This window comes from Scyliorhinus torazame, chromosome 11 (assembly GCF_047496885.1).
Source record: "Scyliorhinus torazame isolate Kashiwa2021f chromosome 11, sScyTor2.1, whole genome shotgun sequence".
In the NCBI taxonomy this organism is placed as follows: Eukaryota; Metazoa; Chordata; class Chondrichthyes; order Carcharhiniformes; family Scyliorhinidae; genus Scyliorhinus; species Scyliorhinus torazame.
Window position 1 is genome coordinate 239,930,764 of NC_092717.1, and position 24,308 is coordinate 239,955,071.

At 50.4% G+C, this 24,308-nt stretch overlaps 2 protein-coding genes across 2 annotated transcripts in view; one reads left to right on the plus strand and one right to left on the minus strand.

The window, feature by feature from the left end:
- b4galt6 (UDP-Gal:betaGlcNAc beta 1,4- galactosyltransferase, polypeptide 6) overlaps positions 1 to 24,308 on the plus strand; it is a 144,480-nt gene that overhangs the window by 112,457 nt on the left and 7,715 nt on the right. The gene's annotated exons all lie outside the window — the stretch shown is intronic.
- ttr (transthyretin (prealbumin, amyloidosis type I)) lies at positions 1,166 to 22,247 on the minus strand. Its single transcript, XM_072468479.1, has 4 exons — positions 22,072 to 22,247; positions 14,138 to 14,274; positions 5,474 to 5,609; positions 1,166 to 1,411 (listed from the first exon to the last, which is right to left on the minus strand). Exons 1-4 carry the CDS (start codon positions 22,132 to 22,134, stop codon positions 1,307 to 1,309), a joined length of 441 nt encoding a protein of 146 aa, XP_072324580.1. The 5' UTR covers positions 22,135 to 22,247; the 3' UTR covers positions 1,166 to 1,306.

The window sequence follows — 24,308 nt, forward strand, 5'->3', positions numbered from 1 at the left end:
ATGACATTTTCCAGTCCCAGGAGGTCTGCCAGGTCACTCACCCACACCCCAGCACCAGGGACATCACGTCCGCGAATGCCTGCCACAACCCCCTCCGTCTTGGACGTGCCCAGGAAGGAAATGTGGACATGGTTCACGAGCCCCCCCCCCCCCGGGCGCATCGTCCACACCTCTTCCACCTCCACAAAGAACCGGCTCATCCTCACCACCGTACCACTTTAAACTGGGTGAGGCTCAACCTCACACATGACAAGGACGCATTCACCCCTACAAGGCCTCCACCCACATCCCAGCCCGTATCTCTCCTCCAACTTGCGCTTAATATCCTCCACCGGGGCGCCCTCCCTCTCCATCAAATCCTGGTAAATATCCGACACCCTCACCCATCTCATCCTCTGGCAACAGCGGGGCGGCAGCCCTGGGAAGGACGGCACCTCTCTCCTCACAAAACCCCAAACCTCCAGGTACCTAAATCCATTCCCCTTGGGCAACTCGTACGCTTCCTCCTACTCCTCCAGCCCCACGAATTTGCCCCGATAGACAAGTCTCTGAAATCCCCACCTGCTGCCAGTCCCGAAACCTCGTGTCCAGCACTGTCAGCACAAACCTCTGGTTGTCGCAGATTGGACCCACCACTATGTACCCTCCAGCCCAAAATGCTGCCTCCACACCCTTTAGGGCCGACACCACTGGGCCTACATATTACCTGTCCGGCGAGAACGGCAAAGGCGACAGCAACAGTTCTCTCAAACTCATTCCCCTACACGACACCGCCTCTGCCCGTCCCCAGACCGATCTTCATAGCCACTTCCTCACCGTCGCAATATTCACCGCCAAAAAAGGTGCTTTCCATTTGAAATGAAATGAAAATGAAAATCGCTTATCGTCACAAGTCGCCTTCAAATGAAGTTACTGTGAAAAGCCTCTATTTACAAGTTGTTGGAGGTTGTGGGTTTTGAAAATACAATTCTCCGATCCGCTATCGTACATCTCATTTCAAGCTGTGCACACTTCAGCAATCAGTCTGTTTAAATAGAATAAATAAGTGGGCTATCGACATGACTTTCGTTGACAATAGATCAAACTTCAGCTCGGAGGAAACGCTTTTATTGCATCTGGTTTTCTTTTTCGGATCGGTTACAAAGATAAATAAACCACGAGCCAATAGTTGCCAAATATTTATTTTAATTTTGATTCACAAGCAATAGTTGACCACTTGTTAAATAGGTTTGTAAATGTTTTCCCTGTGGCTGGCGCTCGGTGCCGGAGGCGGTGGGTGAGCAGGGGTTTCTGCTGTTGGTTGGTTTTAGTGTGCGTCTCTGATCACTCCTGTGGTGGAGTAGGAGTAAGGGCTCAGAAGAAGAGCGAGAGTGTAGTGCTGATGAGCAGAGGCATCCACTCGGAAAATCACCTGGAACAGAAAAGGCCGATTACCAAACCTCTGAACAAAACCATTGATCTGAAATGTTCACCCTGTTTCTCCCTCTCTCTCTCTCCACAGTTGCTGCTCGGCCCTGTTTCAAGTGAAATTCAGATATGATGCACCTGCAGTATTTCGCTCATAAGACCATAATGTGTGGGAGCAGGAGTTGGCCATTCGGCCCATCGGGTCTGTTCCGCCATTCAATAAGATCCGATATAATCCCCACTTTCCCGCCTTATCCCCATAACCCTTGATTCCCTCTTTGATTAAAAATCTGTCTCTCTTAGTCTTGAATAAGGGCACTGAACAAGGTTAGCACTGCTGCCTCACACGGCGAGGTCCCAAGTTGCCAAATGGTTGCCACCTCCGGGTGAACCCTAACAGTGACCCTCTCAAGGCAAACTTGATTTTCTCCAAACAGAGAAAGCTAGCCATGTCCAATAGCCAGGTCTCCGACTTCGGGGGCTTTGAGTCCCTCCAAGCTAATAGTATCTGTCTCCGGGGAACCAGAGAAGCAAAGGCCAGATCGTCTGCCTCTATCTCCTCCTGGATTCCCGGGTCTTCCGACACCCCGAAAATCGCCACCTCTGGACTCAGTGCCACCCTTGTTTTTAACACCGTGGACATGACATCTGCAAACCCCTGCCAAAATCCCCTAAGCTTCGGACATGTCCAGAACATGTGGACATGGTTCGCTGGTCCTCCCGCACACTTTGCACACCTGTCTTTCACCCCAAAGAATCTGCTCATCCGGGCCACTGTCATGTGAACTCGATGAACGACCTTGAATTGTATCAGGCTGAGCCTGGCACATGTTGCGGACGCGTTGGCTCTACTCAATGCGTCTGCCCATACACCATCCTCTATCTCGCCTCCCAGCTCCTCCTCCCACTTGCGCTTCAGCTCCTCGGTCTGCGTCTCCTCTGACCCCATAGGTTCCTTGTAAATGTCAGAGATGCTCCCTTCTCCTACCCACCCCCTGGAAACTACCCTGTCCTGAATCCCCCTTAGGGGTAGGAGCGGGAAGGTTGACACCTGTTTACGTAGGAAGTCCCGCACCTGCAGGTACCTGAATTTGTTTCCCCTTGCCAATCCAAACGTCTCCTCCAGCGCCCTCATACTCGGAAAGCTCCCCCCTATAAACATATCCCCCATCCTCTCAATCCCTGCTCTCCGCCATATCCGGAACCCCCCAACCATACTTCCCGGGGCAAACCGGTGATTATTACAGATTGGGGACCAGACCGATGCTCTCTCTGCTCCCACATGTCTCCTCCGTTGCCCCCAGACTCTCAGGGCCGCCACCACCACAGGGCTGGTGGAGTACCGTGCCGGTGGGGACGGCAGAGGCGCATGAAGCTGCCTCCATACGCTCCCATGCCGACCCCTCCCCCACCACCCACTTCCTGATAATGGCTATATTTGCCGCCCAGTAATAGTTACTAAAATTTGGCAGCGCCAGCCGCCCTCTCCCCGACTCCGCTCAAGCATTACCTCCCTTACTGGTCTTGCCCGCCCAAACGAAGCCAGTGATCACTTTCTTGACCCGTTTAAAAAAGGACCGCGGAATAAAGAGGGGGAGACATTGAAACACGAACAGGAATCTCGGGAGGACCGTTATCTTCACCGTCTGTACCCTCTCAGCTAATGACAACGGGAGCGCGTCCCACCTCTGAAAATCGTCCTTCATTTGGTCCACCAGTCGGGCCAGATTTAATTTATGCAGCCGGTCCCATTCCCGCGCCACTTGGATGCCTAGGTACCTAAAGCTTCCCCCTACTAATCTAAACGGCAGCTCCCCCAATCGCCTCTCCTGTCCCCTTTCCTGGACCGCAAACATCTCACTTTTCCCCATATTTAGCTTATACCCTGAAAACCGGCCAAATTCCCCTAGAATCCTCATAATTTCTCCCATCCCCTCTATTGGGTCCGATACATACAGAAGCAGGTCGTTTGCCCAGAGGCTTGAACATACTTAACGACCCAGCCTCTACAGCTCTCTGCGGTAAATAATTCCACAGATCCCCCACCCTCTGAGAGAAGAAATTCCTCCCCATCTCTGTCTTCAATGGGCGACCCCTTAGTCTGAGATTCTGCCCTCTGGTCCTAGACTCTCCCACAAGAGGAAACATCCTCTCAGCATCGACCCTGTCAAACCCCCTGAGAATCCGATATGTCTCAATAAGGTCACCTCTCATTCTTCTAAACTCCAATAAGTACAGACCCAACCTACTCAACCTCTCCTCATAGGAAAATCCTTCCGTACCCGGGATCAACCTAGTGAACCTTCTCTGGACTGCTTCCAATTCCAGTATGTTACGGATCGGTTGTGCTCCATACATTAAGTCCTCACTTGAAGTTGTGGGTACATTCCTGAAATCTCAAGAATGACCTGAAATGAACCGTCGATTTCCAGTGGTATCAATGTAAAAGCCAGAATTGGATTCCTTTGTACAAGTTGGAATACTGCACCACACATGGCAGCGCTGTGAATGCCTAGCTGAAATAACTTGTAAAAACAAGATGCACCACTAAATATAAGAGAAATAAAATACATAAATTAATTTATTTATAAAGAAATTACAGTGCCAATTCTCACCTTGGCACACATCACTTTCAGATTGACATGGTCCATCTAGTGGCAGATGTCAGTTTCTGCAGTCAGCATCGACCTGCATTGACGGACATCTGCCACCAGATGGAAGCCCAGGACTTGAGTGTGAGTTCAGGAGCGGAGGTAGAATTGGGAGCCACTCCAGGGCAGACCCCCAAGGACGTGTGCAAGGACAGAGGCTTGGAGGAAAGGGGGGGAATTCAACGAGGGGTTTGGGATAGGGGTGATGGGTGGGTGGGGACAAACTGGGAGAGGGCGAAGAGGGGCCAAAGGCAGAAGCACATGAGCAGGGAAGCCACAGAAGGGAAAGTCTGTGGTGAGTGTCATGAGAGCGGAACTGGCACCATTAAAACAGATGTACCGACACTACTTTAACAATGATGTAAAAGTGAAACAAAGGGCAGCACGGTGGCGCAGTGGTCAGCACTGCTGTCTCACGGCACCGAAGTCCCAGGTTCGATCCCGGCTCTGGGTCACTGTCTGTGTGGAGTTTGCACATTTTCCCCGTGTCTGCGTGGGTTTCGCCCCCACAACCCAAAGATGTGCAGGGTAGGTGGATTGGCCGCGCTAAATTGCCCCTCCATTGGAAAAAATGAATTGGGTACTCTAAATTTATTATTTTTAAATTGAAACAACATTAAGCGAATCGGCGTTAAGCGAGGACCTACTGCACAAGGCAATAATATTGGGGGAAAGCTGATTGTTTTGGGAGGTCCACCTTCCCCAGAAACTGTGGATTTGTTTAGTTGGCGGCCCTGGAAGATTGGAGTGAACGTCGCAATTCTGGACAAGCATCCTGTATCTCAATGATCTGACATTTTCTGCTTGTAAACAAAGCCTAACCAGAATGATGAAGCACAGAGTAAAATCTCAGGGCCAGGGTTTGCAAAGTAATGACAGCATGTTTTCACACAATGGCATCGGCTGACAGGAGTTTGCTCATTTGGAATCTAAAAAAATAGATTGAAACTAAAAGAAAAATTTAGATTTTCCACCTTGGACTTCATTTGCTTCTCTGTACCTCTGGCTGAGAAAGTGTCTATTTTTCTTGGTGGTCTGTGGATTACATTTTGTACCGTTTGTCTGAGTTTTATATTTGGCTCGAGCTTCTGCCCTACCTGGACCAAGTGAAATAATGTGTTACTGATGGGAGATGCAATAAGCCAGCATCAATTAGAGACCCAACAGGGTTTATTAATAAGAAGAATTATACAGCCGCCACACGGCTGCCCCTAGCTCCTTACATGACCCCCAGAGAGGACTCCACCCCCTGGGGTGATTACCCACTCTGACCCCCAATTGATCCCCCCCCCCCCCTCCAAGTTGGGCGACCCTCAAAGGGGCAATCACCATGGGCCAGCATTTTTCTGTTTGAAAACCATCATGGTTCCATGCCTTTTGACTTTTCATTCTGCAAATGAATGATTATTACTCACGTTAACACACTCATGAAAGGAGACGTAGCCAAGTGCCCTCCAGTAATCAGCAGTGTTGAAATGGACCTTGTACAATCCCGGAACAAAGTCAGCTTCAGTGGCAAGGTCGTGGACTTCTCCATTCACTCCAGTAACTCTACAACAAAAATAACATAGTGACGATAATGATACCAAGCGAAGATAATGACGTAGTAACAAACTTGGAGTTACAGGAGAGGCAAAGTTTTTAAAAGTGTCCAGCAGGGGAAAATGGTGGGGTTAAACTCTTTGTACTTCATTGCAAGGAGTATTACAAACAAGGTAGACGAGTTAAGGGCACAGGTAGACACATGGTCGCAGGATGTCATTGCTATAACGGAAACCTGGCTAAAGGAGGGGCAAAATTGGCAGCTCAATATCCCTGGAGACAGAGTCTTCAAACACAACAGAGGGGGAGATCAAAAAGGAGGGGGAATAGCACTATTGGTTAAAGAATCAATTCCAGTTGTGAGAAAGGATCAACAAACGGGTCAACAAATGAAGCTTTATGGATTGAACATAGAAATAAAAAAGGGACAGTCACACTACTGGGAGTGTACTACACCCCCCCCCCCAAATAGTGAGAGGGAAATAGAAGGACAAATATGTAGGCAAATTTCTGCCTGTAAGAACAAGAGGGCAATAATAGTTGGAGACTTTAACTATCCCAATATCACTGGGATTCAAACAATATAAGGGGAACTGAGGGGGAAAAATTCCAGCAGCGTGCCCAGGAAAATATTTTCATCCAATTAGTGTCAAACCCAATGAGAGGAGATGCAATTCTAGACCTAGTCCTGGGGAGCGAAGATGGGCAAGTGGATGAAGTTACAGTTGGCGAGCATAGCGGGATAGTGATCATAATTCAGTTAGATTTGTGGCGGCACAGTGGTGCCGTGGTTAGCACTGCTGCCTCACGGCGCTGAGGACTCGGATTCGATCCCGTCCCCGGGTCACTGTCCGTGTGGAGTTTGCACATTCTCCCCCTGTCTGCGTGGGTCTCACCCCCACAACTCAAACATGCGCAGTGTAGGTGGATTGACCACACTAAATTGATCTTTAATTGGGGAAAAAAAAGAATTGGGTACTTAAAAATTTTTTTTAAATCAGTTGAATTCAGTATTACCGTGGAAAAGGACAGAGATAAAACAGGAGTAAAAATATTGAACTGGGGGAAGGCACATTTTGCAGAAATGAGAAGGGACTTGGCTGAGGTGGACTGGCTAACATTGCTAGAGGATAAATCAGTGGCTAACCAGGGACCCGGGTTCAATTCTGCCTTCGGGTATGTCTGTGCGGAGTCTGCACGTTCTCCCCATGTCTGCGAGAGTTTCCTCTGGGTGCTCCGGTTTCCTCCCACAGTCCAAAGATGTGCAGGTTAGGTGGATTGGTCATGCTATATTGCCCCTTAGTGTCCAACGGTTAGGTGGGGTTACGGGGATAGGGTGGGGGAGTGGGCCTAGGTAGGGTGCCCTTTCCGAGGGCCGGTGCAGAAACGATGGGCCGAATGGCCTCCTTCTACACCGTAGGGACTCTACAACCGAGGCGTTCAAGAGGGCGTTTGACGCTGGGGATCGTTAGCTGGAGCGGCGTGGGTCGCTCCACTGCCGTGCTGGCCCCCTGTAGGGGTCAGAATCGCCGATCCTGAGGTCATGTTGACGCCGTCGGGAAACGCGACGGCGTTTACGACGGCGTCAACACTTAGCCTCAAGATCAGAGAATCCCCCCCTATATTTCTATGAATGGCATGGACTAGTCAGGCATAGTCAGCATGGATTTGATAAAGGAAAGTCCTGCATCACAAATTTGGTCAAATTCTTTGAGGAAGTGACAAGAAGGGTTGATGATGGCAGTGCAATGGATGTGGTGTTAGGGCAGCACGGTGACGCAGTGGTTAGCACTGCTGCCTGAAGGCGTCGAGGACCTGGGTTCGGATCCCGGCCCTGCATCACTGTCCATGTGGAGTTTGCACATTCTCCCCGTGTCTGTGTGGGTCTTGCCCCCACAACCCAAAGATGTGCAGGCTAGGTGGATTGGCCACGCTAAATTGCCCCTTAATTGGAAAAATTTTTAAAATGTTAATAAAGTGAAAGCCCATGGGATACAGGGAAATGTGGCAAACTGGATAAAAAGTTGGCTTAGTAACAGGAAACAAAGGGTAATGGTCGATGGTCGGATGTTACCAGGATGTTGCCTGGTATGGAGGGCATTAGCTTGAGGAGCGGTTGAATAAACTCGGTTTGTTCTCACTGGAACGACGGAGGTTGAGGGGAGACCTGATAGAGGTCTACAAAATTATGAGGGGCATAGACAGAGTGGATAATGAGAGGCTTTTTCCCAGGGTAGAGGGGTCAATTACTAGGGGGCATAGGTGCGAGGGGCAAGGTTTAGAGTAGATGTACGAGGCAAGTTTGTTTACACAGAGGGTAGTGGGTACCTGGAACTCGCTGCCGGAGGAGGTGGTGGAAGCAGGGACGATAGTGACATTTAAGGGGCATCTTGGCAAATACATGAACAGGATGGGAATAGAGGGATACGGACCCAGGAAGTGTAGAAGATTGTAGTTTAGTCGGGCAGCATGGTCGGCACGGGCTTGGAGGGCCGAAGGGCCTGTTCCTGTGCTGTACATTTCTTTGTTCTTTGTTCTATGGCTGCCTTGGCAATTGGAAAGTTGTTGCAAGTGGTGTTCCACGGGGCTCGGTGTTGGGACCTTTACTGTTTGTGTTAAATATTAACCATTTGGACGTGAACGTGGGGGGCACGATTGGGAAATTTGCAGATGACACAAAGATTGGCCGAGTGGGGGACAATGTAGAGGATAGCAATAATCTTTAAAACAATATAGATGGATTGGTGGAGTGCGCGATAAAGTAGCAGATGGAATTTAACACACAGAAGTGTGAGGTCATGCCTTTAAGGAGGTCAAACAGTTATAAGGAGTACACAATAAACGAGAATATACTAAGAGGGGTAGATAATGTGAGAGATCTTGGCGTATAGGTACACAGGTCCCTAAAGGCAGCAGTTCAAGTAGACAAGATTATTAATAAAGCATATGGACCCTCGGTGGGGAGGAGGATATGAATCAATTCCTGGAGAGGCTGCAGTTCCCGAAGGTAGATGAGGAGCTGATGGAAGTCCTAGGGGGCCCAATTGGGCTCGGGGAAGTGATAGACGGATTGGGGGCAATGCAATCGGGTAAGGCCCCGGGACCTGACGGATTCCCAGTGGAATTTTATAAAAGGTTTTCTGGGTTACTGGGGCCGCTTCTGGTTAAGGCTTTTAATGAGTCCAAGGAGCTGGGAGTGCTTCCCCCAACGCCATCACAGGCATCAATCTCTCTCATCCTGAAGCGAGACAAGGACCCGGAGAGCTGTGGATCGTACAGGTAATTTTCCCTTTTGAAGGTAGATGCTAAAGATCTTGGTCACTCGAATAGAGGATTGTGTCCCGGAGGTAATCGGGGAGGATCAGACAGGATTTGTGAAGGGTAGGCACCTGATGTCCAATATTAGACGGCTTCTTAATGTTAGAATGATGCCAGCGGAGGGGCGCGAGGTTGAGGTGGCAGTAGCCATGGACGCGGAGAAGGCTTTTGACCGGGTGGAGTGGAAGTACCTATGGGATATTTTAGGCAGGTTTGGGCAGGGATTTGTGGATTGGCTCCAGCTGTTATATCAGGCTCCGGTGGCAAATGTAAGACCCAACCGAGTCCGGTCAGAATACTTTGGTCTCTGTAGGGGGACAAGGCAGGGATGCCCGCTCTCCCCATTACTGTTTGCCCTGGCCATAGAGCCCTTAGCGATGACCCTTAGATCATCAAATGCATGGCGGGGGATAGAGAGGTGGGGGGCGGGTGGAGCACAGGGTCTCTCTCTATGCGGATGATTTACTGCTTTATATCACAGTCCCGCTCGGGGGATGGCCGAAATCATGGAGATACTAGGTGAAATTGGGCAATTTTCAGGTTACAAGTTAAATATGGGAAAGAGCGAGATGTTCATGATCCAGGCACGGGGGCAGGAAAGGAGATTGAAGGAGTTACATTTTAAAGTGGCTGAGAGGAGTTTTAGATATCTGGGGATTCAAGTGGCTAAGGATTGGGGGCAGCTTCACAAGTAAAATCTGGGCAAAGCGATCGATCAAATGAAAAGGGACTTCCGCAGATGGGACATGCTCCTGCTGACCTTGGCGGGTCCTTCCGAGGCTGCTCTTCTTTTTTCAATGTCTTCCGATTTTTATCCCAAAGGCTTTTTTCAGGAAAATGAATGTGGCGATCTCGGGTTTTGTGTGGGCGGGTAAAGCCCCGAGGGCGAAGAAGGCACTCCTGGAACGGGCTCGCAGAGAGGGGGCTTGGCCCTCCCGAGATTTATTAACTATTACTGAGCGGCCAACATATCGATGGTCAGGAAGTGGGTAGTGGGGGAGGGGTCGGTTTGGGAGCGGGTGGAAGCGGCACCCTGCAAGGATACGAGTTTGAAGGCTTTACTAACGGCGCCCCTGCGATCTCGCCAGCTCGGTACTCTACAAGCCCTGTGGTGGTGGCAGCCCTAAGGGTGTGGGGGCAATGAAAGCAGCACATGGGACTGGAGGGAGGTGTGGTCACCGATCTGTGACAACCACCGGTTTGCCCCGGGGGTGGGGGCTGGATGGGGGCGGGCAGGGATTGAGAGATTTGGGGAATCTCTTCCTTGAGGAGGGTTTCCTGACCCTGGAGGCGCTAGAGGAGGAGTTTGAGTTGCTAGGTGGGAACGGGTTTCAGTATCTTCAGGTGGGGACTTTGTACGGAGGCAGGTTCCAAGCTTTCCTCGCCTCCCCCTGAGGGGACTACAGGACAAGGTGATGTCAAAAACTGGGGTTGGAGAGGGGAGATTCTCGGAGATATACAAGGAGTTGATGGAGTGGGAAGGGGCCCCTATCAGAGAGGTGAAGAGCCAGTGGGAAGAAGAGCTGGGAGGAGAGCTGGAAATTGAACTGTGGGAAAAAGCCTTGAAGAGAGTGAATTCATCCTCGTCGTGTGCCAGACTTAGCTTGATCCAGTTCATGGTGGTCTATAGGGCCCACATGACGGCAGCCCAGATGAGCAGGTTCTTTGAGGAGGTGGAGGATAGATGTGGGCGGTGTGGGGGTAGCCCGGCCAACCATGTGCATATGATTTGGGCATGTCCGAAATTGAGGGGATTCTGGCAGGGATTTGCGGACATTATGTCAGAAGTCCTGGAAGGAAGGGTAACTCCAAGTTCAGAATTGGCAATATTTGGGGTATCGGAAGAGCCGGGGTCCAAGGTGGGGAGGAGGAAGGCCGATGTCCTGGTCTTCTCCTCCCTGGTGGCCCGGAGACTGATTTTGCTGCGATAGAGGGACTCAGAGCCCCCGAAGTCAGGAGTGTGGGTCAGCGATATGGTAGAGTTTCTCAGTCTGGAAAAAAAATTAAGTTCGCTCTGAGAGGATCAATATAGGGATTCGCCCAGAGTTGGCAGCCGTTCATCGATTTCTTCAAAATTGAACATCAGCAGTAAGGGGGGGAGGGGAAAAGGGGCGGGGGGAGGAAAACAGGAGGCATGGCAATGTTAGATAAGGACAGGGAACTTAGTAAACGGGTAATTAGGGGATAGGGTGGGGGTAGTAGGGGATGTTGTTTACTGTTTTTTGTTGTTTAGGTGTTTTGCGTGTGTCAGGCCACGCGGTTGTTTAAGAAACATTAAAATGTGTAACAAATGCTTCAATAAAATATTTTCTAAAAAAAAAAAGAAAACATACGGAATGCTCTCCTTCATTGGCAGAGGTACAGAAGATAAAAGTAAGGATATAATGTTGGAATTGTATAAAACACTGGAGAGGCCACAACTGGAGTTTTGTCTGCAGTTCTGGTCACCACATTACAGGAAGGACGTTATTGCTCAGGAGAGAGTGCAGAGGAGGTTTACAAGAATGTTGCCAGGGCTGGAAAAGTATAACCACGAGGAGAGATTGGATAGATTGGGGTTATTTTCCATAGAACAAGAAGGCTGAGGGGTGACTTAATTGAGGTGTACAAAATTATGAGGGGAAAAGATCGTGGACAGGATAACGTTGTTTCCATTGGTGGAGAATTCTAGAACCAGAGGACACAGATTCAGGATAAATGGCAGAAGGTGTGGCGGGGACACGAGGAGGAACTTTTTTTACACAGAGGGTAGTGGGAGTCTGGAATTTGCGGCGACACGGTAGCACAGTGGTTAGCACTGTTGCTTCATAGTGCCAGGGTCCCAGGTTCGATTCCCGGCTTGGGTCACTGTCTGTGCGGAGGCTGCAGGTTCTCCCCGTGTCTGCGTGGGTTTCCTCCGGGTGCCTCCCACAAGTCCCAAAAGAAGTGCTGTTAGGTGAATTGCACACTCTGAATTCTCCCCCTGTGTAGAACAGGTGGCAGAATGTGGCGAATAGGGGCTATTCACAGTGGATTCATTGCAGTGTTAATGTAAGCCTACTTGTGACAATTATAAAGATTAACATTGTTATTAAAAAGATCCTGGCTCTGCATCTTAAATGCTGTAAGCGACAGAGCTTTGGAGCGGGTGCAGGAAGGTGGGAATAGACAGGGCACCTGGGAGTCCTCGGAGTGGCATGGACAAGATGGGCCGAATAGCCTCCTTCTGAGCTGTAACGTTTCTATGATTCTATGATTCTCAGTGAAGTGCACACTGAGTAGCCAGCTATTTGTATCCAATGCTGGGTGGGGGGCAAACCAAAGCAAAAGTTTGCCTTCCTAATCTGAAATTGAAATTGAGTAGCTGGAGTTGAGAAACAGATCAGACATAATCTAACTGGGTGGTGGAACAGGCTTGAGGGGCTGAATGGCCTCCTCCTTGTTCCTATAACAGTCCAGTTCAATTCTGCCCAGGAATTCTGTAACATAGTCACAAAGGATGCCTAAATTGGCAAATCGAATCCCAATAAAGTACTTAACCTGACTTTTTATCTGCCAATTGTACTTTTTTAACCACACGCAGTGCATTGCACACATTAACGGGTCAATGGGTGTGATTTAACGGAAATGAGACAGAGTCCCGTGTCGGCCCCGTTTAGCCCCGTTCTCTGGCAGCGCAGAGAACGACCCCGCTATCGAACAGGATCTGCTTCATTCCAGGGCCTTGGCGAGGAACGTCCCGCTGAGGCCGGACTTAGTCTCATTTCCCGCACCGAGGAACTCCCCTCACCAGCGCAGGGAAACGGCACCCTGATCTCAAACCCCCCCCCCCCTTTCCCTCCCCACTGTGGCCTCCAGAGCCCCCCATTGCCGCAACTCACCTAGAAAGGTTCATTGCACCCCACCCCATAAGGGCAGTACACCCCAGGCCCGATCCCCAGCGCAGGCAAAATGCCGGCCCGGCACCTTGGCACTGCTAGCCTGGCACCCAGGCAGTGCCCCTGCCAGCACCACCTGGATACCTTGGCAGTGCCATCCCGGTGCCGTTGCCGGGGTGCCCAGCTGGCACCACCAGCAACGGCCACATCCCAAGACTGAGGTTTAAAAATCAATGGGAACCAGAGTTATAATGACGGACTGCGTGAGGGTGTACTTCATTAACTTCACTAAGGAGGTCCTGGACAATTCACACTGATTTACAGACCAGAATAAAGTGCTTGCATATCTCTATCAGTGGCTGTCACAGCTCTCAACATTTACACCCACTCCTCTGATCTGCAATGAGAATTGTGTTCCAATAGTGTTTTCCCAGCCTACACGATATTCAAAAGATTTACCTAATTCATTCATTTTTGGACGATTCCTCAGCAACAAGACAGGGCCATTGAGTTCCAGGACGTTGCTGCTCAGTGTTCTGAAGGCGATGCTTCTACTGCTTTGTTAGATTTAGGTGGCCGAAACACAACACTCCCAAGATCCTATATGGCTGCTTGATGTTCTCGCTAAGCTCTCACCACTGGTTTAGCTCAGTGGGCTAGACAGCTGGTTTGCAATGCAGAACAAGGCCAGCAGCGCGGGTTCAATAGGGGCTTTTCACGGTAACTTCATTGAAATGAAAAAATGAAATGAAAACCGCTTATTGTCACGAGTAGGCTTCAAATGAAGTTACTGTGAAAAGCCCCTAGTCGCCACATTCCGGCGCCTGTTCGGGGAGGCTGGTACGGGAAGGCTGTTACATTGCAGTGTTAATGTAAGCCTACTTGTGACAACAAAATCAAACTTGACACCGTCCAGGACAATGCTGCCCGCTTCACCTTCATCCCACCCGTCCCATCCCTCCCAACAACGGCTCGTAGTGGTCACAGTGTGTACCATCTTGGCAACTCGCCAAAACCTCTTTCGACCGCACCTTTCAAACCCACGACCGCCACCATCGGGAAGGACAAGGGCAGACATGTGGATGGGAACGCCACCACCTGCACTTGGAAATGTATCGGCCGATCCTTCACCGTCACCGGGTCAAAGTCCTGGCACTCCTTCCCTAACAGCGCTGTGGGTGTACCTACACCTCAGGGACTGCAGCGGCTCAGGAAGGCGGCACGCCGCCACCTTCTCGAGGGCACCAAATTCCGGCAATGCCCTCATCCCAATGAGTGAATGGATGCAAAACACAAACTCAGGAGGGGTTGGTCCGGATGTGAAGGAGTGTGACGGGCCGCTCCCTCAGCCTTTGCACTCACCCAGTGTTGAGCTGCTGCCAGCTGAGGTCCTCGCTCCGACGGTATATTTGCATATGAAGGTTTGCAGCTGACGTCCCATTGACTGCGTTAAGGACTTTGATAATAACTGGGCACTGAGTATCACTGGCACCATGATCCTGAAATGGACAGACACAAACCAGAGGTGATAAACTGGAGAGACCAGTAGAGAGAAGGATTATCATTTAACGTTTCATATAATATAAGATAGAGGCGTGTATGGAGTCTTTGAAAATGTTTGGCTTTACTCAGGGTGGGATAAAGGCTCAAGAAAAAGTGTTTAATAATGGTGAGGATATTGGAGCCTCACTAAATACAACTGCGTGTCTCGCTCGGCCATTTCAGAGGGCAGTGAAGAGTCAACCACACTGCTGTGGGGTCTGGAGTCAAGTGTAGGCCAGACCGGGTAAGGGCGGCAGATTTCCTTCCCGAATGGGCGTTAGTGAACCAGATGGGGTTTTTTATGACAATCCAGTAATTTTGTCATTGCCATTACTGGCATCAAGTTTTTAATTCTGGAATTATTTAATTAATTGAATTTAGGTTCCCTAGCTGCATGAACAAAGAACAAAGATCAAAGAAAAGTACAGCACAGGATCAGGCCCTTCGGCCCTCCAGGCCTGTGCCGACCATGCTGCCCGTCTAAACTAAAATCTTCTACAGTTCCTGGGTCCGTATCCCTCTATTCCCATCCTATTCATGTATTTGTCAAGATGCCCTTTAAATGTCACTATCGTCCCTGCTTCCACCACCTCCTCCGGCAGCGAGGTCCAGACACCACTACCCTCTGTGTAGAAACTTGCCTCGTACATCTCCTCTAAACCTCGCCCCTCGCACCTTAAAGCTATGCCCCCTAGTAATTGACCCCTCTACCCTGGGGAAAAGCCTCTGACTATCAAAGGAGATTGATGAGATGATGAGAAGATTTGAATTCATGGTCCTGGGTTGCTAGGCTAGTAACATGACTACCATTCTACGGAACAAAAGTGCATCAAAGGAGCTAAGCTACGTGTCGTTCCTACCTTGTACCTTCTATTATCAGAGCCCCACATAACTGGAGGTGGGATAGTCAGGAGAAAAAGACAATGTTATAATCTATTACACTGTTAGCTTGGCTCAGTGGAAACTCTCTCTGCGAGGCCAGGCGGTTTGGGAGGATCAGACACCACACCATTGTTTGAGTGCGTAGTCCAGGCTGACATGACACTGATCCAATCAGAGTGCTGTACTCTAGATTTGTCACTGATTTTAGATGGGGCACTGAACAGAGGAGCCACAGATTGGACAGGCGGATACGAAAGATTACGTCGCATCTCCCTAACTTCGCCAAGTTGGAAAACTTCATCCATGTTCTGGTTGCTGCTAGACTTGCGTACTGCAATGCTGCCAGAATGATCTCCCTCCCACTCGACCCCCTGTAAACCTCAGGTCATGCAAACTATACTGCCCGAGTCCTTGTTTACAAGTCCTTCCATGACCTTGTCTGTCCTCTGCCCCTCGACCGTTAGGCTGAGATGAAGCCTGAGATCAGGCGTAAGGCCTGTTCTTTTCAGCGTGGATACAGAGTGCTTCTTTTTTTAAAAAAGTATTTTTTATTCTCCTCCTTTTTCGCATTTTCTCCCACATTTACACCCACCAACAATAAACAATAATCAGTAACAAATATGTCAATCCCCATATCAATAACAACGATCCCATCCTCACCCCAAACATTAGCCCGCATGTTCACATAAACAAATTACAAAAAGGAATCAGGGATCACCCATAGTCATCATTAACACACACAGCCCCCCTCCCCCCAACCCTCCCAGCCCCCCCCCCCCCTCCCCCCCCCCCCCTCCCCCCCCCCCCCCCCCCCCCCCCCCCCCTCCCCCTGTCCACTCTGCGCATTGGCTTTGTGACACCGGCCTCATCATTTTACTCATTGCACCCCTGGCACCCCTGCCGTCAGCTGCCCGGGCCTGAGCTCTGAAATTCCCTCCTTAAACCTCCCCGTCTCTCTCTACCCCTCTCTTGCTCTCCTCTCCTTGAAGACACCTCTTACACCTCCTTCCCCGGGTTTCTGACCACCTGCCCTAATATTACCTTAAGTGGCTGGTGACACATTTTACTTCATGAAGCCGTTGTGAAGTGTGAAGTACATTAAAAGCCCAAAGATGTGCAGGTTTGGCGGATTGGCCATGCTAATTTATTTCTGAGTGTCCAGGGATGTACAGGTTAGGGTTACGGGGACAGGTCGGAAGGGTGGGGCTAGGTTGGTGCAGACTCGATGGGCTGAATGGCCTCCTTCTGCACTGTAAATTCTATAATCAGGAATGTATCGATTCTGCACTGCAGGAGCTCCAGGGTCCCAGGTTCGAGTCCGGCTTGGGCCACTGTCTGTGCAGAGTCTGCACATCCTCCCCGTGTGTGCGTGGGTTTCCTCCGGGTGCTCCGGTTTCCTCCCACAGTCCAAAGATGTGCAGGTTAGGTGGATTGGCCGTGATAAATTGCCCTTAGTGTCCAAATTGCCCTTAGTGTTGGGTGGGGTTACTGGGTTATGGGGATAGGGTGGAGGTGTTGACCTTGGGTAGGGTGCTCTTTCCAAGAGCCGGTGCAGACTCGATGGGCCGAATGGCCTCCTTCTGCACTGTAAATTCTATGATCTATGATCAAGAATGTATCGATTCTGCACTGCAGGAATTCTATAGTTCTAAAATATTGTATAACTTTAAAAGGTGCTATATAAATGAAAGTGTACAGCGTGTGTTCTGGCCAATATTCTTACTTCAACCCAATGTTACCTAAACAAAACAGTCAGTCACTTATTCTATTATTGTCAATACAGTATGACAGGCTCAGAATTGCTGTTGTGTTTGTCTATTTAACAAAGCTCACGTTTGTCATCCAAGGTAATTCAATGTGTCAAGAGCTTTAACACGTATCAATAAATGCCTTAGCATTATTTGATTATTATATAGTCCTTTGGTGTCCCCCCCCCTCCCAGTTTGCATTGTTCCAGGTTGACCACAAATAAAGGCCGATTCTTCCACTGACTACTCCCAAAAGCAGAGGCACTCACAGGGAGAGCAGCTGCACAGATGGTGAGATTTTCCAAGCCATAAGAATGAGAAGGCTGGTTTAGCTCAGTGGACTAGGCAGCTGGTTTGTGATGCAGAACAAGGCCAGCAGCGGGGGTTCAATTCCCGTACCAGCTGGGAATTCTGAATTCTCCCTCCATGTACCCGAACAGGTGGTGGAATGTGGCGACTAGGGGCTTCTCACAGTAACTTCATTGCAGTGTTAATGTAAGCCTACTTGTGACAATAAAGGTCATTTATTTATTCTATGTTCTCCTGTTGATGTAGGACCTGTCCTGCCATGGCTCTCAAAGAATTGGACCATTATCTGAGAGGGAACATTAACAGGGAGAGGGAGGGTAACCAGCTGGGCTGTTCTTGCAGAGGGCCAGCATGGATGAGATGGACTGAATGGCCTCCTTCTGTGTTATAACCATTCTATGCATGCCCTGTGCTGCCCTTCCTCAAGAGAAAGCACAAATCATCCGGCCATGAGCTCGTTGTTCCTGTGGGAGGTTGCTGGTTGCTATGTGAATATTGGCTAATGTCGTTCTTGTATCAATAGAGTGACTACATCTCTAAATGACTTCAAAGACTGAATTTTGGATTATCTTAGGTTGTGAAATCTTCTATTTTTCAATCTTTACTCTCTCAGATAGCTGGTATCTGTCGGTGGAACAAAAGTCTCACCAGCTTTAGTTAGTAACCGGGAGATGTGTTTTGCACAGTGATCATCAAGGGTGTTATTGGAGTAAAGGACAGTTGCATTTCTATAGCACCTTTTCTGACCTCAGGATGTTCCAGAGTGCTTTACAACCAATGAAGCACTTTTCAAGATGTGGGGCGTCACTCTCCGACCCTCCGCCGGGTTGGAGAATCGCCGGGGGGCTGCCGTGAATCCCGCCCCCGCCGGTTGCCGAAGTCTCCGGTACCGGATATTCGGTGGGGGCGGGAATCGGGCCGCGCCGGTTGGCGGGCCCCCCCCGCTGGATTCTCCGGCCTAGATGGGCCGAAGTCCCGCCGATAAATTGCCTGTTCTGCCGGCGTGGATTAAACCACCTTTTGAACGGCGGGACAAGGCGGCGTGGGCGCGCTCCGGGGTCCTGGGAATCCGGGGTCCGGGGCGGGGCGATCTGGCCCCGGGGGGTGCCCCCACGGTAGCCTGGCCAGCGATCGGGGCCCACCGATCCGCGGGCGGGCCTGTGCCGTGGGGGGGACTCTTTTCCTTCCGCATTCGCCATGGTCTCCACCATGGCGGAGGCGGAAGAGACTCCCTCCACTGCGCATGCGTGGGAAACTGTCAGCGGCCGCTGACGCTCCCGCGCATGCGCCGCCCGGGGATGTCATTTCCGCGCCAGCTGGCGGGGCAACAAAGGCCGTTTCCGCCAGCTGGCGGGGTGGAAATTCCTCCGGCGTCGGCCTAGCCCCTCAATGTTGGGGCTCGGCCCCCAAAGATGCGGAGCATTCCGGACCTTTGGGGCGGCGCGATGCCTGTCTGATTGGCGCCATTTTGTGCGCCAGTCAGCAGACATCGCGCCGTTTCGGGAGAATTTCGCCCGTGATCTCTGTTCTAATGGATAGTGGTCCTTCCCCATTTTTCAAACAGGATTATCCATTTCAGCGGCTAAGTGAATGAAATGAAATGAAAATGAAATGAAAATCGCTTATTGTCACAAGTAGGCTTCAAATGAAGTTACTGTGAAAAGCCCCTAGTCGCCACATTCCGGCGCCTGTTCGGGGAGGCTGGTACAGGAATCGAAATGTGCTGCTGGCCTGCCTTGGTCTGCTTTAAAAGCCAGCGATTTAGCCCTGTGCTAAACCAGCCCCTTGTTTAGTGCCGGCTCGAATGGAGAATTGGCGGGCGTTTTATGGCCCAGGAAAATCAGTGCCAACATCTCACCGATTCCGGGACCGGTGAGGGGCTAGCAGCAGTGGCGGGTAAAGCTCCCGGCTCCCCCGCCGAAAGCGACCGGAGAATTGCCGGGTCCCTGGCTGCACATGCACACGGCTGACACCCTGCAGCGGTCGCGCCGTACAACATGGCGCCGGCCATGCGCGGACCCGGCCCGCCATTTGCCACCCCCTGGCCTCCCCCCACCAGTCCCCCCAGCTCTCAAGGAAGCTCCCCCCCACCCCCGGCCAGCGTCAAGGAAGACGGCCGAGTGTGGCGGCGTCGATCACAGACCGCAGCCACCATGCCGTGTTCCTGACCGCTGAGACCACACATGGTCCGAACCATGGGGAACCGGTCCATGGGGGCGGAGTGTTGCTGGAGGGCCTGCCGCCGACGCGCCAACACCGTTGCAAAGGTGCGCGGCGCGATTATGTGATTTCCGAGGATGCGAAGCATGGCTGGCAAGCGTCAAACCAGAGCCGCCCCCAATTTGGGCATCGGGGTCGATTCTCCGCCCGATCGCCGATTACGATATCGGCTTCGGGCAATGGAGAATCCATCGCAGGGTCTTTGAAGCCCACTTGAGGGCGGAGAAACACCTTGCAGCTGAAATACAGCACCCCTGGGAGTGCAGCACGTGCCATCGTGAAGTGCGTTAGAACATTATTGTGTTACTGTAAAGGTGCTATATTAATAAAAGTTGCTATTTAAGGAGTCTCATCTGTGCTCTGACCAATATTCTAACTTCAATATAAAAACAAATGACTGCAGATACTGGAATCTGAAACAAAAACAGAAAATACCGGCCAATCTCTGCAGGTCTGACAGCATCTGTGGAGAGAGAAGCGGGGCTAACATTGCCAGTCTGGGTGCGTCTTTGTCAAAGCTGGAGAGAAGTGGAAATAGGGTCAGATTTATTCTGTACTGGGAGGGCGTGGAGCGGTGGGGTTGGATAAGGGGCCAGCGATAGGTGGAGATTGAAAAAGATGTCGCGGACAGAAAGATTATTTCAAACTTTGCATGGGCGGGTACGGTGACACGGGTTAAGAGGACCCTGTTACAGAGACAGAGGCGGAAGGGAAGGTTGGCGTTGCCGAACCTGCGAACGTTATTACTGGGTGGCAAACGTGGAGAAGGTGAGGCGATGGTGGGAAGGAGAAGGGGTAGAATGGGTTAGGGTGGCATGTATAGGAAGTGGGGCTGGTTAAGGTGAGAGATTTGTACCCTGGAGAAGGGTTTGCCAGTATGGAGGAAGTGAAGGAGAGGGTGGAGCTCCTGAGAGGAAGTGAGTTTCGATACCCTTTTTAAAATTCGTTCTTGGGATGTGGGTGTTGCTGGGCTGGGCTAGCGTTTGTTGCCCGTCCCTAATTGCCCTTGCTCTGAATGGCTTGCTAGGCATTTCAGTGGTGGGGGGGGGGGTGCAGTTAAGAGTCAACCACATTGCTGTGGGTCTGGAGTCACATGTAGGCCAGACCGGGTAAGGACGGCAGATTTCCTTCCCTGAAGGACATTAGTGAACCAGATGGGTTTTTACGACAATCAACAATGGTTTCATGGTCATGGTTAGACTTAATTCCAGATTTGTTTTTAAATTGAATTCTAATTTCACCATCTGCCCTGGTGGGATTTGAACTCAGGACCCCTGAGATTACTAGCCCAGTGACGCTATCACTACGCCATTGCCTCCCTGCAGGTAAGGGACTTCGCGCGGAAGGTTTGGAATCCTGGTGTACATCCTGTTGGAGCGACTGCTGAATCATAGACAAATAGAGCCATAGATGATTACAGCACGGAAACAGGCCCTTCGGCCCAGCTTGTCCATGCCGCCCAGTTTCTATCACTAAGCTAGTCCCACTTGCCCGCGTTTGGCCCATATCCCTCTATCCCCACCCTGCCCATGTAACTAACTGTTTTTTAAAGGAAAAGGAAAACTTTTCCAGATGTGGAAGGGGAGGGCAGGATTGGAGACGTATACAGGTGGCTGGGAGAGCAGGGAGGTGAAGATTAAGGAGAAGTGGGAAGGGAAGCTGAGAGGGGAAATAAACTGGGGACTATGGAATGAGGCGCTACGAAGGGTAAACACAACCTCCTCATGCACAAGAATGCACCTGATACAATCAAGGTGGTACACAGGGTACATGTGACTCGGGCAAGAATGAGTGGGTTCTTCCAGGGAGTTGCAGATGAGTGTGAGAAGTCTGGGCGGGGACCAGCGAATCATGTTCATCTGTTCTGGGGCTGCGAAAGGTTGGGGAGATTTTGGGTGGGAGTGTTCATGGCGCTAGCAAGGATAGTGGGGGGTGGAGGTTGAACCGGACTCTTTGGTGGCGATTTTTGGGGTATCCGAGAGGCCGGAGCTGATGGAGGGGAGGAAGGCCGACGTTGTGGCCTTCGCCTCTCTGATCGCCCGGCGGAGAAATCTGCTGGAGTGGCAGTCGGCAACGCCGCGGGGGTGGCGGCCTGGCTGGGGGACAAAGATCAAAGGGGTTCAGCGGAGAGCTGCGAGGCAAGGTGGGGGATGGTCATGGCCGTATTTGAGGAGCTGTTCGTCACGGGGGGAGGGGGTGAGTAGAGGGGGTGGTGGTGAGGGAGGACGGGGGGAGTAGGGAGAAGGGGGGGTGATAAAGGGGAAACTTTGTACAAACTGTACAGTTGTGTGTTGGGCAGTTTGTTCCCCGAATTGTGTATGTTTTGTAACCTTTTATACATGTACATTTGGAATAAAATACATTGGAATTTGAACGCAGGTCCCTAAAAAGCATGCATCGTGGGTCTCTGAAATACTAGTCCTGTGACAATACCACTGTGCCATATCCTGCCCAGAGCTTGGACGACCAGAGGGGCCATGGTTACCTTTTGGAACTGTCCCGACAGTACGGTTTTGCTCTCTACTCATTTCACCCCATGCATGTCGCAGGAAACGGGTTTGCTGAAAACCGCCCCCCATCATGAGAAACACTTACCACTGCTGTTCCTCTGTGAAAGGACGTCAGGGCAACGATGAGGAACAATGTGAGGTGCTGCATTCTGCCTTCTCCTCTGCAAGCCGGCTTCAGAAGGAGACCTGGATCGGTTTTATAGTTCAGCCTTCGCCAGGTCACCTGGTTTCTAACCTGCAAACTGCTGCCTCAGGTTGTGTTCTCAGTAAACAGTGAGCGAATGAGTAACTCGCATTTGAAATTCGATCAAATACCCTGAATACGGTTTCGTCAGAGAGATATTTGTGCCAAAATCCACAGCTTTTGCTCGGTTTGTTGATGCGAAATTTTGAAAACCGTTTCCTGCAGATTTGAGATTTTCTTTTTCAGCTAAGTTGGCAGTTATTGTTTTAAAATTTCAGATTGTCTACAATCTCCCAAACCCCTGACCGGTACCAGAAGGACAAGAGCAGCAGAAGCATGGGATCACGATCCGCTGCAGTCCGTGTGGCGTAGGTACACCCACTGTGCTGTTAGGAAGGGAGTTCCAGGGTTTTGACCCGGCGACAGTGAAGGAACGGCCGATATATTTCCACGTCAGGGATGGTGAGTGACTTGGAGGGGAACTTCCAGGTGGTGGGGTTCCCAGGTATCTGCTGCCATTGTCCTTCGAGATGGTAGTGGTCGTGGGTTTGGAAGGTGCTGTCGAAGGAGCCTTGGTGAGTTACTGCAGTGCATCTTGTAGATGGTGCACATGGCTACTAGGAGCCACTGTGTGTCGGTGGTGGAGACGACATAAGAGACATTGAGAAGGTGATTAAGGTGCTGGAGTATACCATCAAACCTGTTACTTCATGGGGATAAATTAAGATTATTTACGTAGAAAATATATCGTTCCCCATCAAATACGTACTACTTTTAATACCGTGTTGTTTTAAAGAGTTTATACAGAGCTCTCAGTTCCAGCCGAGGCCTAAGCAGAGTTTTGTAAAGATTTAGCAAAGCTTCCTGGATTTTGTACTCCATTCATCCATCGATTAAGCCAAGGATCCAATCAAACTTTTCTAACAGCCTTCCCCATTTTAACACTTTTTGTATGCGAATGTTTGGGTCTCTCTACAGCTGCACCCCCATTCAAATTATAGCATTTGTTGGATTGGATTTGTTTATTGTCACGTGCACCGAGGTACAGTGAAAAGTATTTTTCTGCGAGCAGCTCAACAGATCATTAAGTACATGGGAAGAAAAGGGAATAAAAGAAAATACATAATAGGGCAACACAAGGTATATACAATGTAACTACATAAACACCGGCATCGGATGAAGCATACAGGGGTGTAGTGTTAATGAGGTCAGTCCATAAGAGGGTCATTTAGGAGTCTGGTAACAGTGGGGAAGAAGCTGTTTTTGAGTCTGTTCGTGCGTGTTCTCAGACTTCTGTATCCTGCCCGATGGAAGAAGTTGGAAGAGTGAGTAAGCCGGGTGGGAGGGGTCTTTGATTATGCTGCCTACTTTCTCCAGGCAGCGGGAGGTGTAAATGGAGTCAATGGATGGGAGGCAGGTTCGTGTGATGGACTGGGCGATGTTCACGACTCTCTGAAGTTTCTTGCCGTCCTGGGCCGAGCAGTTACCATACCAGGCTGCGATGCAGCCTGATAGGATGCTTTCTATGGTGCATCTGTAAAAGTTGGTAAGGGTTAATGTGGACATGCCGAATTTCCTTAGTTTCCTGAGGAGGTATAGGCGCTGTTGTGCTTTCTTGGTGGTAGCTTCGACGTGGGTGGACAGATTTTTGGAGATGTGCACCCCTAGGAATTTGAAACTGCTAATCATCTCCACCTCGGCCCCGTTGATGTTGACAGGGGTGTGTACAGTACTTTGCTTCCTGAAGTCAATGACCAGCTCTTTAGTTTTGCTGGCATTGAGGGAGAGATTGTTGTCGCTGCACCACTCCACTAGGTTCTCTATCTCCCTCCTGTATTCTGACTCATCGTTATTCGAGATCCGGCCCACTATGGTCGTATCGTCAGCAAACCTGTAGACGGAGTTGGAACCAAATTTTGCCACACAGTCGTGTGTGTACAGGGAGTAGAGTAGGGGGCTAAGAACGCAGCCTTGCGGGGCCCTGGTATTGAGGACTATTGTGGAGGAGGTGTTGTTGTTTCATGTTCCAGAGAGAGATAGTGCCATAGTGGTAATGTCACTGAACTAGTCGGCCAAAGGCCCAGGCTAATGCTCGGGGTGGGTGGAGGGGCATGGGAGAGGGGGAGTAAATGCAAAGT

What these genes read in the sequence shown, in the direction of transcription:
- ttr (XM_072468479.1), bottom strand. Translation starts at nt 22,134, where the DNA reads ATGCAGCACCTCACATTGTTCCTCATCGTTGCCCTGACGTCCTTTCAC. An exon ending in TTCACAGAGGAACAGCAGTG is followed by an intron (nt 14,275 to 22,071) that starts GTAAGTGTTTCT and finishes TGTCCATTTCAG; the next exon opens with GATCATGGTGCCAGTGATAC. An exon ending in CCTTTCATGAGTGTGTTAAC is followed by an intron (nt 1,412 to 5,473) that starts GTGAGTAATAAT and finishes TTTCTGTTCCAG; the next exon opens with GTGATTTTCCGAGTGGATGC.